We start from the raw sequence: 13,471 nt of genomic DNA, 5'->3' as shown, positions 1-13,471 counted from the left end.
AGTTGGATGGGGTGTTGCGGACCTATGGCTCGCGCGCAGGGCCAACACGAACCCCAAAGCGTGCCGGCCCAGTTGAGTGTGCCTCTCTTGGCCCGGGAAGTCCGGACTCTGTGGAGACGTTGTGCGGCCCGGCCAAAACCACTGTGGCTTTGTGTGCAGGTCCAGCACCCGGGCCAACGCATCATTCACCCAGCCACGGCCCAGTCGGCAACGTTGGGTTGGTGGCCGGGTCACTTTCCGTGCCTGCTTGGATCACCGAAAAAAAATCAACATTGAAAATTCCCAGCACAGTTTCTACTGAATGTGTATCGCTTTTTATCGCTGCCCTCCCTCCCCTCCCTGATGGACATCTACACCTCCCGCTGCTGCCTTAGCAGGGCAAAGAAGATCATCAAAGACAGCTCCCATCCTGCGTTTGGACTGTTCGACCTGCTGCCCTCTGGAAGGCGCTATAGGTGCATCAAATCCAGGACAAACAGACTCAGGAATAGTTGCTTTCCGAGAATTATAACTACTATAAATTCAAATTCACACATGCACTGACTACACCGCCCAACACGGACTTCCATCTGTATATATGTTATATGTATGTAGCGCCACAGAAATTTGTGCACCTATTCCCCCCCCCCCCATCTCCCTTCTGTTTTTTTGTTTTTTCTGTTTCTTGTTTTTTGTGTAAAATTGTATGTATGCACTGAGTACGAGCAGCTTTCAGTTTCACTGTACATGTATAGTGACAATAAATGGCATATCTATATATCTATCTTTTATACCCTTGAAAATTCGAAATATCGTAAGTCGAAGCATCGTAAATCGAGGAGCATGTGTAGTCTGTAATCACCAGAGGGCACGCTTACAGACAGATCCTAGATCCTACAGCGTGCGTGCGTGCGTGTTGCATGTGCTGTAGATGCCACGCACGAGTGATTCACCCATCATCCAATCACAGGCTCCCTTATCGCGCATCAGTTGTACGCTATATTTTGCCAATTCCTGACAAAACAAACAGTTTCAGTAAAGTCTGGTGTTATTCGGATTGGCGTGTGTAACCATGGATAAACCTGCACAAAACAAGACTGTGCAGCTATAACAAGCAATGGGTGACTCGACGAAGGCTGTCTGTATTTTGTGCCATCGGTAATTTGTCCCTTATTTTGACCTTTTGTCCCTTATTTGGGAGTGAGAAAGTTGGCAACCCTGCGTACTAATCAAAGATCTATCTATCCTCAAACTCAACAGCGATAAGACAGAATTCCTCTCCTCACAGGCTCCAATCCACACTCAACAAAATCAATAACCCCACTCTCACCATCGACGGCCACCACTGTCTCCCCATCTCCCCAGGCCCGCAACCTTGGCGTGATCTTTGATTCCACCCTCTCCCTTGAGCCTCACATCCGCCATGTCATTAAAACCTCCTTCTTTCACCTCCGCTACATCGCCAAACTCAGACCTCTCTCACGCCCCCGCTGCTGAAAGACTCAATCCATGCCTTCATCTCCTCCCGACTGGACTACTGCAACTCACTTCTCCTTGGCATCAGCTCCACCTACATCAACCGACTCCAACTGGTCCAGAACGCAGCCGCCCGACTCATCACCCACACCAAATCCTGGCATCACATCACTCCAGTCCTCAAAACAACTTCACTGGCTTCCCATCTCCCACCGGATCACCTACAAATCCTGGTCCTCACCTACAATCTTGGTCCCACCCCCTCCACCATCTGGCCCCCCCCATATCTCACTGACCTCCTCTCCCCTACCAACCCTCACGGTCCCTCAGATCCACATCAGCCGGTCTCCGCTCCATCCACAAGTCCAACCTCCGCAGTTTTGGGGACAGAGCCTTCTCCAGGGCAGCTCCAGGCTCTGGAACTCCCTCCCCCAACTGATCCGAAATTCCGTGTCCCTCACCATCTTCCAGTCCCGCCTCAAGACCCATCTCTTCACCTCTGCCTATCCTTAGCCCCACGTCCCCCTCCCTTTTCATCTGTGCATGAATTGCCTCATATTGTGTTTTGTATTGAATTCTGTCTTTACTTTGTGTACTAGTCATGTCTCTACTATTTATTTCATTCCCCTTACATGTTTTTCCTCTACCTGCTAAATTTTTGTAAGGTGTCCTTGAGACTCTTGAAAGGTGCCCATAAATAAAATTTATTATTATTATTATTATTATTATTATTATTATTATTATTATGTATTATTATTATTATCTATCTCCGCCTTTAAAAAATATCCACTGACTTGGCCTCCACAGCCTTCTGTGGCAAAGAATTCCACAGATTCACCACCCTCTGACGAAAGAAATTCCTCTCATCTACTTTCTAAAGCAGGGGTGGGCAACCTTATTCTGCATAGGGGCCGGGACGCATGTCTGTGAGCGGATGGTGGGCCACATCTATCACATGTTCACATATATCCACCCCCTTTGAGGACACCACCCGGAGCACTGCCCCTGGTTACGGCGCGCTCACCAACATGGCGTACCTACGGACCGCTGCATTGGCTCGGTCCTGAAGGCGCTGGCTCAAATGCTCGCACTCACTCGTCCCCGGTCTATTGACAACCCCGATCCCCACAGTGAAGCCCAGACACAGAAGGTGCGCGGCCGTGCTGGCGGCTTTGCGCAGGATGCGGTACAGCCTGAGCTCGATGGCGTTTGGCGCTCGTCGCAGCTCGCTGCTCGGCACTGCTCACCGGTCCGCCTGTGTGGCCCCCAGCGCGGGTCTCCTTGTGTCCTGGCGTCCCCGCGCCTGTGCGCCGCGGCCTCGGGCCCGGGAGGTGACGGACGTTTGTGGACCGGATGAGTTCGGGTTACGGGCCACATTCGGCCCGGGGGCCGTAGGCTGCCGACCCCTGGTTCAAAAAACATCCTCGAAGTCTGAGACTATGACCTCTGGTCCTTGACTCTGCCACTAGTGGAAAGATCCTCTCCACGTCCAATTAATATATGACAACACAATCTGAGTGCGGAACGCTGTGTATCAGTTTATTTGCTAACCCTACACTTTCCAACCACAGGGTGACAGTAGGAAGCTTGAAGATGCCTCCATCTACCTGAATAATCTGTCCAACAAGTCGATGAGCGACCAGAAGGCGAGCCAGGCTTCCTCGTTTCCGAAGCACCGGCGGAGGTCACCACATATGTTCGCGGGACAGCCTTCAGATTTCCACCCTTGTCTGCTCCACCAAACTCACACAGAACGGTAAGGTCCCTGTCTCCCCACATCAGCGAACTCTCCCCCATCAGGCAAGAGTTGTTTACCTGCGGAACGCAAACAGAAATCAGAAGAAGAAGAAGGGGCTCGACCCAAAACTTCACCCATTCCCTTTCCTCCAGAGTTGCTGCCTGACCCGCTGAGTTACTCCAGCACTTTGTGCGTCTATCTCTGGTGTAAACCAGCATCTGCACTTCCTTCCTACACATTTTAGAGAGGGAAGTGTGAAAACGCACACCTCCAGATTCAGGGACTGTTTCTTTCCAGCTGTTATCAGGCAATTGAATTATCCCACCACAACCAGAGAGCAGTGCTGAACTAATCATGTCTGACGAATCTTATAGAAATTTTTGAGGATGTAACTAGTAGCGTGGATAGGGGAGAACCAGTGGATGTGGTGTATCTGGACTTCCAGAAGGCTTTCGACGAGGTCCCACATAAGAGATTAGTATACAAAGTTAAAGCACACGGCATTGGGGGTTCAGTATTGATGTGGATAGAGAACTGGCTGGCAAACAGGAAGCAAAGAGTAGGAGTAAACGGGTCCTTTTCACAATGGCAGGCAGTGACTAGTGGGGTACCGCAAGGCTCACTGCTGGAACCCCCAGCTATTTACAATATATATTAATGATCTGGATGAGGGAATTGAAGGCAATATCTCCAAGTTTGCGGATGACACTAAGCTGGGGGGGCAGTGTTAGCTGTGAGGAGGAGGCTAGGAGACTGCAAGGTGACTTGGATAGGCTGGGTGAGTGGGCAGATGTTTGGCAGATGCAGTATAATGTAGATAAATGTGAGGTTATCCATTTTGGTGGCAAAAACAGGAAAACAGACTATTATCTAAATGGTGGCCGATTAGGAAAAGGGGAGATGCAGCGAGACCTGGGTGTCATGGTACACCAGTCATTGAAAGTAGGCATGCAGGTGCAGCAGGCAGTGAAGAAAGCGAATGGTATGTTAGCTTTCATTGCAAAAGGATTTGAGTATAGGAGCAGGGAGTTTCTACTGCAGTTGTACAGGGTCTTGGTGAGACCACACCTGGAGTATTGCGTACAGTTTTGGTCTCCAAATCTGAGGAAGGACATTATTGCCATAGAGGGAGTGCAGAGAAGGTTCCCAGACTGATTCCTGGGATGTCAGGACTGTCTTATGAAGAAAGACTGGATAGACTTGGTTTATACTCTCTAGAATTTAGGAGATTGAGAGGGGATCTTATAGAAACTTACAAAATTCTTAAGGGGTTGGACAGGCTAGATGCAGGAAGATTGTTCCCGATGTTGGGGAAGTCCAGGACAAGGGGTCACAGCTTAAGGATAAGGGGGAAATCCTTTAAAAACCGAGATGAGAAGAACTTTTTTCACACAGAGAGTGGTGAATCTGTGACACTCTCTGCCACAGAGGGTAGTTGAGGCCAGTTCATTGGCTATATTTAGTTAGATGTGGCCCTTGTGGCTAAGGGGATCAGAGGGTATGGAGAGAAGGCAGGTACGGGATACTGAGTTGGATGATCAGCCATGATCATATTGAATGGCGGTGCTGGCTCGAAGGGCCGAATGGCCTACTCCTGCACCTAATTTCTATGTTTCTATGTTTCTAATATCTACCTAATTAGTGACCCTCAGTCTATCCTTGACTGGACTTTACTGGCTTTATCTTGTACTAAATGTTATTCACATTATGCCCTTCATCAAGTATCTGTACACTGTAAATGGCTCGATTGTCATCATAAGGTCATATGGTCATGAGTAATAGGAGCAGTATTAGGCCATTCAGCCCATCAAGTCCACTCCACCATTCGATCATGGCTGATCTATCGCTCCCTCCTAACCCCATTCTCCTGCCTTCTCCCCATAACCTCTGACACCCGTACTAATGAGGAATCTATCTCTGCCTTAAATATATCCACTGGCTTGGCCTCCACAGCCTTCTGTAGCAAGAAATTCCACAGATTCACCACCCTCAGACAAAAGAAATTAGACCTCATCTTCCTAAAAGAACGTCCTTTAATTCTGAGACTGTGACCTCTAGTCCGAGACTCTTCCACTAGTGGAAACATCCTCTCCACATTCACTTGATCCAGGCCTCCCTACCTCCCTGCAGCTTAACTTCACTCCATTCTTTAGTATGTTGAACCAAGTTCTCATTAAATAGGAATGGCTATAGGAATCCCAATCACATTGACAACCTTTACAGACTGCAGGATATGGAACCTCTTAAATGCCACTGTTGTATTTGCCTTCACCACCACCCCTGGCAGCGAGTTCCAGGCACTCACCACCATCTGTGTAAAAAAAAACCTGACCCGCACATCTCATTAAGTCGTAGCGTGATACAGTGTGGAAACAGGCCCTTCAGCCCAACTTGCCCATCCCGGCCTGCAATGTCCCAGCTTCACTAGTCCCACCTGCCTGCGTCTGGTCCATATCCCTCCAAACCTATCCTATCCATGTACCTGTCCACCATGTTTCCTAAACGTTGCTATAATCCCTGCCTCAACCACCTCCTTTGAACTTCGCCCCTCTCACCATCAATTTCTGCAAACTATGCTCCCTGAAAAGGTGATGGGCGCAGATTAAATTGTGAATAAGAAGAAAAAAAAAATCCAAATGAGAAGAAAAGAAAAAAAAACAATGCAAAGAGAAAAGAGCCAAGGAATAACATATAAGATTGTTAAGGGCTTGGACACGCTAGAGGCAGGAAACATGTTCCTGATGTTGGGGGAGTCCAGAACCAGGGGCCACCGTTTAAGAATAAGGAGTAAGCCATTTAGAACGGAGACGAGGAAACACGTTTTCTCACAGAGAGTGGTGAGTCTGTGGAATTCTCCGCCTCGGAGGGCGATGGAGGCAGGTTCTCTGGATACTTTCAAGAGAGAGCTAGATAGGGCTCTTAAAGATAGCGGAGTCGGGGGATATGGGGAGAAGGCAGGAACGGGGTACTGATTGGGGATAATCAGCCATGATCACATTGAATGGCGGTGCTAGCTCGAAGGGCCGAATGGCCTACTCCTGCACCTCCACTGCCCTCTGAGGTAGAGAATTCCACAGACTCACCACTCTCTGTGAGAAAAAGTGTTTCCTCGTCTCCGTTCTAAATGGCTTACCCCTTATTCTTAAACTGTGGCCCCTGGTTCTGGACTCCCTCAACACCGGGAACATGTTTCCTGCCTCTAGCGTGTCCAAGCCCTTAACAATCTTATATGTTTCAATGAGATCCCCTCGCATCCTCCTAAACTCCAGAGTGTACAAGCCCAGCTGCTCTATTCTCTCAGCTGGTCTTGTGTCGTATAGTGTACAGGATGATCGGCGGTCAGTGTGGACTAGGTGGGCCGAAGGGCCTGTTCCCATGCCCTATCTCTAAACTGAACTGAACTAAAGGGAGTCAGCACAGGCTCAATGGGCTGAGCGGCCTGCTGCGTCTGTCTGTACTGTAATAATTTGCCTGGCCCAAGAAATTCATAAACTCGCCCACCCAAGAACACGTGGAAAAAAGCAATAATCTCGTTAATCTAAATTGCTCTATTTTATATCTTGTAGTTAAAAATCTGTTGTTTTAATATGGTCATATAAATTTCATTAGCACAAATAGAATGTTATGGAGGAGAAACAATGACAGAATTAATCTAACCAAACGAATTGAAGAGATGGTGGGAATATCTCCAGTGCAGTGGCGTTTACATTTCATAAAGAAACACTGCCTCAGCTATAAAGTGCTTTGGGATATCATGGGTTTGTGTAAAAAAAAACACTCTATGTAAACAGCAATCTTTCTTCCTTTTACCTCTGCACTGGCAGGGGGATTGGAATTCACTGCTGGGGGGTTGAGCATTAACCATTATCTAACCTGAACATTACTAGCTCTGGGGAAGAATGTAACAGGCCATTAAAATAATGCAGTCGCCAAGAAATTCAAAAAGGGATTTGCAATAAATTGCTTCGCATGGATGGGTGAGAAGGGGAACATTTTCCACACACAGGGAGTGTTAAGGCAAATAGTATTGATCCATCAATATTGAGGGGAATCAAGAACTAGATGGTGGGACTAGACAGAGAGAGAGAGAGAGAGCTAGATAGGGCTCTTAAAAATAGCGGTGTCAGGGGGATATGGGGAGAAGGCAGGAACGGGGTACTGATTGGGGATGATCAGTCATGATCATATTGAATGACGGTGCTGGCTCGAAGGGCCGAATGGCCTCCTCCTGCACCTATTGTCTACTGTCTATTGACTATATCCCACCACTGGTCGCATCTTGCCATCTCCACCCCTAAGGGTCAGGAACATTACCTATCCATGTTCTCCACAGTTGCTGCTTGACCCTCTGAGTTACTCCAGCACTTTGTGTCTTTTTTTCTGTAAACCAGCATCTGCAGTTCTTTGTGGCTTTCTGTACTGCACACTTATCCTTGTTCATGGATAGGACAGATGTAGAGGGATATAAACCAGAAGGCAGGCAGGCGGGACTAATGTAGATGGGATACGTTGGGCGGCGTGGGCACATTGGCTTAAAGGTAGACACAAAAAGCCGGAGTAACTCAGTGGGACAGGCAGCATCTCTGGAGAGAAGGAATGGGTGACGTTTCGGGTCGAGACCCTTCTTCAGACCCTGTTTGCACACTGTATGACTCTATGACACAGGAGCAGAATTAGGCCATTCAGCCCATCGAGTCTACTCCGCCATTCAATCATGGCTGGTCTATTATTTCCCTCTCAGCCTCATTCTCCTGCCTTCTCCCCGTAACCCTTGATGCCCATGCTCACCAATCGCCCTTACACATTGCGGGCCGAAGGGCCTCTTCCTATACTGTACCACTTCATGTTCCATGTTCTATGTTAACCCACAGTTGAGAACAATAGAATACTTTGTCCGCGGCTTGCAAAGTAGGTTATAATCTCTGTTTTGTTTTAATCTGTCTCCCGCCTGCAGTGGACCTCCTGGGCTTGCTAAAATGGCGCTCCAACATCAGGGCTCTGAACGAGAACCTGAAGAAGCTGATGAAGGTGGATGGAGGTGAAGTCGTCAAGGTAGGTTACAAGCCATTCGACCAAATGCTTCATTTCAGAAGGAAACTGCAGATGCTAGTTCACACTGATAGATGCTGGAGTAACTCAGTGGGACAGGCACTTGCGCATCTATCCTTTATTTTGACAAAACACATTTACAATTCCACTACTGTACCTAACCACCGTGGGTTCAATCCTCGTATAGAAACGTAGACAATAGGTGCAGGAGTAGGCCATTCGGCCCTTCAAGCCTGCACCGCCATTCAATATGATCATGGCTGATCATCCAACTCAGTATCCTGTACCTGCCTTCTCCCCATACCCCCTGATCCCTTTAGCCACATGGGCCACATCTAACTCCCTCTTAAATATAGCCAATGAACTGGCCTCAACTACCTTCTGTGGCAGGGAGTTCCACAGATTCACCACTCTTTGTGTGAATTTTTTTTTCTCATCTCGGTCCTAAAAGACTTCCCCCTGATCCTTAAACTGTGACCCCTTGTTCTGGACCTCCCCAACATCAGGAACAATCTTCCTGCATCTAGCCTGTCCAACCTCTTAAGAATTTTGTAAATTTCTATAAGATCCCCCCTCAATCTTATAAATTCTAGCGAGTACAAGCCGAGTCTATCCAGTCTTTCTTCATATGAAAGTCCTGCCATCCCAGGAATCAGTCTGGTGAACCTTCTCTGTACTGCCTCTATGGCAAGAGTTACTTTCCTCAGATTAGGAGACCAAAACTGTACGCAATACTCCAGGTGTGGTCTCACCAAGACCCTGTACAACTGCAGTAGAACCTTCCTGCTCCTATACTCAAATCCTGATCTGCCTGATCGAGGCCTCCTAGCCTTGTCCAAGCAGAGACACTCCAGAAGGTCACGCAGTCCCAAGCGTTCTCCCAGAAGATCGACTAAGGCCCTCGTAGGAGCGGCCTTTTATAGGTCCCTGAACCTTGAGGAGCCGAACCGCAGGGTGGTCTCTATACAGTCCAATAACAGATATCAATTAACACAGTACATGATAGACATTTCCCAGACCCAATAATACAGTGACTAATATAATGTATTCAAACGGTGCTTCCCAAAGGAAACAAACATCGCAACATGTGCCTTGATATGTAAGAAAACCAGACAAGGCTCAATACTTAATCCAATCAACATCTAGCAAAGTAAAGCTTTGCAACATTATATACAATGAGTATGTCTGGTTTGCATTCATCCAATCCATTCCATGCAATTTGCACCTAATTGTCGGGGTCTGCAGATGTTTCCATTCTATACCTGCAGCTCTTCTCTAGGCTCGAGACAAACTGGCTGGTCCTATTTCTGCAGAAGGCACATTTAAATTGACCAAATGGCCTAGCAGCCAGAAGCCTTTACTCAATTTTAGTGTCCTGGCCTCTCCAATTTGGCCAAAATTAACACAGGCATCATCTCTGGAGAGAAGGAATGGTTAATGTTTCAGGTCGAGACCCTTCTTCAGTCATAGACAATAGACAATAGGTGCAGGTGTAGGTCATTTGGCCCTTCGAGCCAGCACCGCTATTCAATGTGATTATGGCTGATCATCACCAATCAGTACCCCGTTCCTGCCTTCTCCCCATATCCCCTGACTCTGCCATTCTTAAGAGCCCTATCTAGCTCTCTCTTGAAAGTATCTAGAGAACCGGCCTCCACCGTCCTCTGAGGCAGAGAATTCCACAGACTCACCACTCTCTGTGTGCAAAGTGTTTCCTCATCTCCTTTCTAAATGGCTTACCCCTTATTCTTAAACTGTGGCCCCTGGTTCTGGACTCCCCCAACATCGGGAACATGTTTCCTGCCTCTAGCGTGTCCAAACCCTTAATAATCTTAAATGTTTCAATAAGGATCCCTCTCATCCTAAATTCCAGAGTATACTAGCCTAGCCGTTCCATTCTCCCAACAGATGACAGTCCCGCCATCCCGGGAATTAACCTTGTAAACCTACTCTGCACTCCCTCAATAGCAAGAATGTCCTTCCTCAAACTCGGAGACCAAAACTGTACACAATATTCCAGGTGTGGGCTCACTAGGGCCCTGTACAACTGCAGAAGGACCTCTTTGGTCCTATACTCAACTCCTCTTGTTACTTCTCTCCAGAAATGCTTAGTTTAGTTTAGTTTGGTTTATTCTCACGTCTACTGAGGTACAGTGAAAAGCCTTTGTGGCGTGCTAACCGATCGGTGGAAAGACAAGACATGATTACAGTCAAGCCGTCCATAGTGTGCAGATATATAATAATAATAATAATAATAATAATTTTATTTATAGAGCACTTTAAAAACAAACATAGCTGCAACAAAGTGCTGTACATCACTAATCATTGACAAAAAAGTTAATACACACCAAAAATAACAATCAAAAGAAATAGTAGGAAAAGACATGTAAAATAAAGAAACATCAAAAACCCCACAAACAGAAGCAAAGCCTCAGGCATGGTCAAAAGCCACGGAGTACAAATGTGTTTTAACACTGGATTTGAAGATGGACAGAGAGGGGGCCTGTCTGATGTGCAACGGCAGGGTGTTCCAGAGTGCCGGAGCAGCAACAGAGAAGGCTCTATCCCCTCTGAGCCTCCGACTAGACCTCGGTACCTCCAGGAGCAGCTGACCAGCTTTACACGATAAAGGGAATAACGTTTAGTGCAACATAATGTCCAGTAAAGTCTGATTAAAGATAGTTCCAGATGTTGATAGGATGGTTCAGTTGCCTGATAACAGGTGGGAAGAACCTGTCCCTAAATCTGGAGGTGTGCGTTTTCAGGGGAGAAGAGGAAGGATACTCATGATGTCCTTCTAAACTTTTTTTTTTTTTTTAATTTCAAAATAGACTTTGTTCAATTGATAAATATATACAATTCATGAACCATTCGACATTTTCGGAGACTATACAAATTTTTCCAGTGCAGTTTTTTTACATTTGTCAAATTCCACCAAACTGTCCCCCACCCGTGCCACTCCGTGGCCCCTGTCCAAGTAATAAATATATACAATGTGTACACAGTGCGAAAATTCCATCTGACAGTTTCGTCGGCTATCGAGATTGTTCAATACAGTTTATGTCTTTTCAATTCCACAAAAATGTCCCCCACCCGTGCCACTCATGTGGCCCCCTGGCGTGGGATACCTTCCCTTAATTTAATTTGAGGGGCGTCTCCACCATACCGTGCCCCCCATGTCCAGCAGCGGAAGGACCCTAGACTGTGGCCCTCCCCCACCGAGCCTTGGCGTTGGCTGCACCAAGCTTCAGTGAGTCCCTTAGCACGTACTCCTGCAGTCTGCAGTGGGCCAGTCGGCAACATTCCATGACGGACATCTCGCTCTGCTGGGTGGTGAGCAACGCTCGGGCAGACCAAAGAGCGTCTTTGACCGAGTTGATGACCCTCCAGCAGCACTCGATGTCAGTCTCTGAATGTGTCCCTGGGAACAGTCCGTAAATCACAGAGTCCGCTGTGACGGAGCTGTTCGGGATAAATCGTTCCAGGGACCCTTGCATACCTCTCCAGACCCTTTTTGCAAACCCACACTCTGCAAAGAGGTGGGCAACCGTCTCCTCTCCACCGCAACCGTCCCGGGGGCAGCGTGATCTGGTGGTGAGGTTCCGACGGTGCAGGAAGGATCTAACTGGGAGGGCTCTCCTCACCGCCAGCCAAGCCAGGTCTTGGTGCTTGTTGGTGAGTTCTGGCGATGAGGCATTTTGCCAGACAAGCTGGGCAGTCTGGATCCATCGAGTCCTTTCCCTGCAGTGCCTGCAGGACATTCCGTGCTAACCACTGCCCGATGGACTTGTGGTCAAAGGTGTTGGTCCGGAAGAAGCTTTCCACAGACGACAGATGGGGCGGCAATGTCCAGCTGACTGGCACATTGCGTGGCATCTGCGCCAGGCCCATCCTTCGCAACACCGGGGACAGGTAGAACCTCAGCAGGTAGTGACACTTAGTGCCCACGTGCCTTGGCTCTACACTCCGCCTGATGCAGCCACACACAAAGGTGGCCATCAGGGTGAGGGCGACGTTGGGCACGCTTTTACCCCCGTTGTCTGCCGACTTGTACATTGTGACCCGTCGCACCCGGTCCATCCTCGCCCCCAGATGAACTGGAAGACGGCCCGGGTGATCCCCGTGGCGTAGGAGGGAGGGACAGGCCACACTTGTGCCAAGTACAGCAACCCCGAGAGCACCTCACACCTGATGACCAGATTTTTTCCGGTTATGGAGAGGGAGCGTTGCCTCCACAGCTCCAGCTTCCTCCCCACCTTGGCTATCCACTCCAGCCAATTCTTGTTACTCGCCTCAGCCCCCCCAAACCAGATCCCCAGCACCTTCAAGAAGTCAGGCTTGATGGTGAAGGGGATGGAAGATCGGTCGGGCCAGTTGCCAAAGAGCATGGCCTCGCTCTTCCTGCGGTTCACCCTGGCTCCCGTGGCCGACTCAAACTGGTCGCAGATGCTGATCAATCTGCGGACCGACCTTGGATCCGAGCAGAAGACGGCGACATCGTCCATGTACAGGGAGGTCTTTACTTGAATGCCTCCACTGCCTGGCAATGTCACTCCTCTTATGCTCGCATCCTTCCTGATGGACTCGGCAAAAGGTTCAATACAGCAGACAAACAAGACAGGAGAGAGAGGGCAACCCTGCCTGACTCCAGACCTTACAGGGAAACTGTCTGATTCCCACCCATTGATTTGGACTGCACTATGGATATTGGTGTAGAGCAGTTTGATCCAATTTCGGATTCCCTCCCCAAAACCCATTTTGGAGAGCACGTCCCTCATGTACGTGTGCGATATCCTGTCGAAGGCCTTCTCCTGGTCCAAGCTGACTAGGCAGGCATCCACCCGTCTGTCCTGCACGTAGGCGATGGTATCTCTCAGCAGCGCTAGGCTGTCTGAGATTTTCCTGCCAGGTACAGCACAGGTTTGGTCCGGGTGGATTACCTGTCCCAGAGCAGACTTGACCCGGTTGGCGATGGCCTTAGACAGGATCTTGTAATCTACATTCAAGAATGTTATGGGTCTCCAATTCTTTATATCCTTCCTCTCCCCCTTCTGCTTGTAGATTAGGGTAATGCTGCCCTTCCTCATGGAGTCTGACATGCTGCCTGCTAGAAGCATGTCGTTGTACACTTCCAGCAGGTCTGGGCCAAAACTCAAGCGAATACAGGCCCAGTGCCGTCAAACGCTCATCATATGTTCACCCACTCATTCCTGGGATCATTCTTGTAAA

General features: G+C 48.5%; 1 protein-coding gene across 1 annotated transcript in view; it reads left to right on the top strand.

The window, feature by feature from the left end:
• Positions 1-2,636: 2,636 nt before the first annotated feature.
• The window catches only part of LOC129694713 (dedicator of cytokinesis protein 2-like), a 66,661-nt gene continuing 55,826 nt past the window's right edge, over positions 2,637-13,471 (top strand). Inside the window, exons 1-3 of the mRNA XM_055631467.1 lie at positions 2,637-2,818; positions 3,099-3,211; positions 8,148-8,245. Of these exons, the coding sequence (XP_055487442.1) occupies positions 2,637-2,818; positions 3,099-3,211; positions 8,148-8,245 (393 nt within the window). The remainder of the gene's footprint in view (positions 2,819-3,098; positions 3,212-8,147; positions 8,246-13,471) is intronic.

This window comes from Leucoraja erinacea, unplaced genomic scaffold, assembly GCF_028641065.1.
Source record: "Leucoraja erinacea ecotype New England unplaced genomic scaffold, Leri_hhj_1 Leri_771S, whole genome shotgun sequence".
Taxonomy (NCBI): domain Eukaryota; kingdom Metazoa; phylum Chordata; class Chondrichthyes; order Rajiformes; family Rajidae; genus Leucoraja; species Leucoraja erinaceus.
The sequence above is the reverse complement of the archived record's forward strand: the minus strand, read 5'-3'. Positions and strand labels throughout refer to the sequence as shown.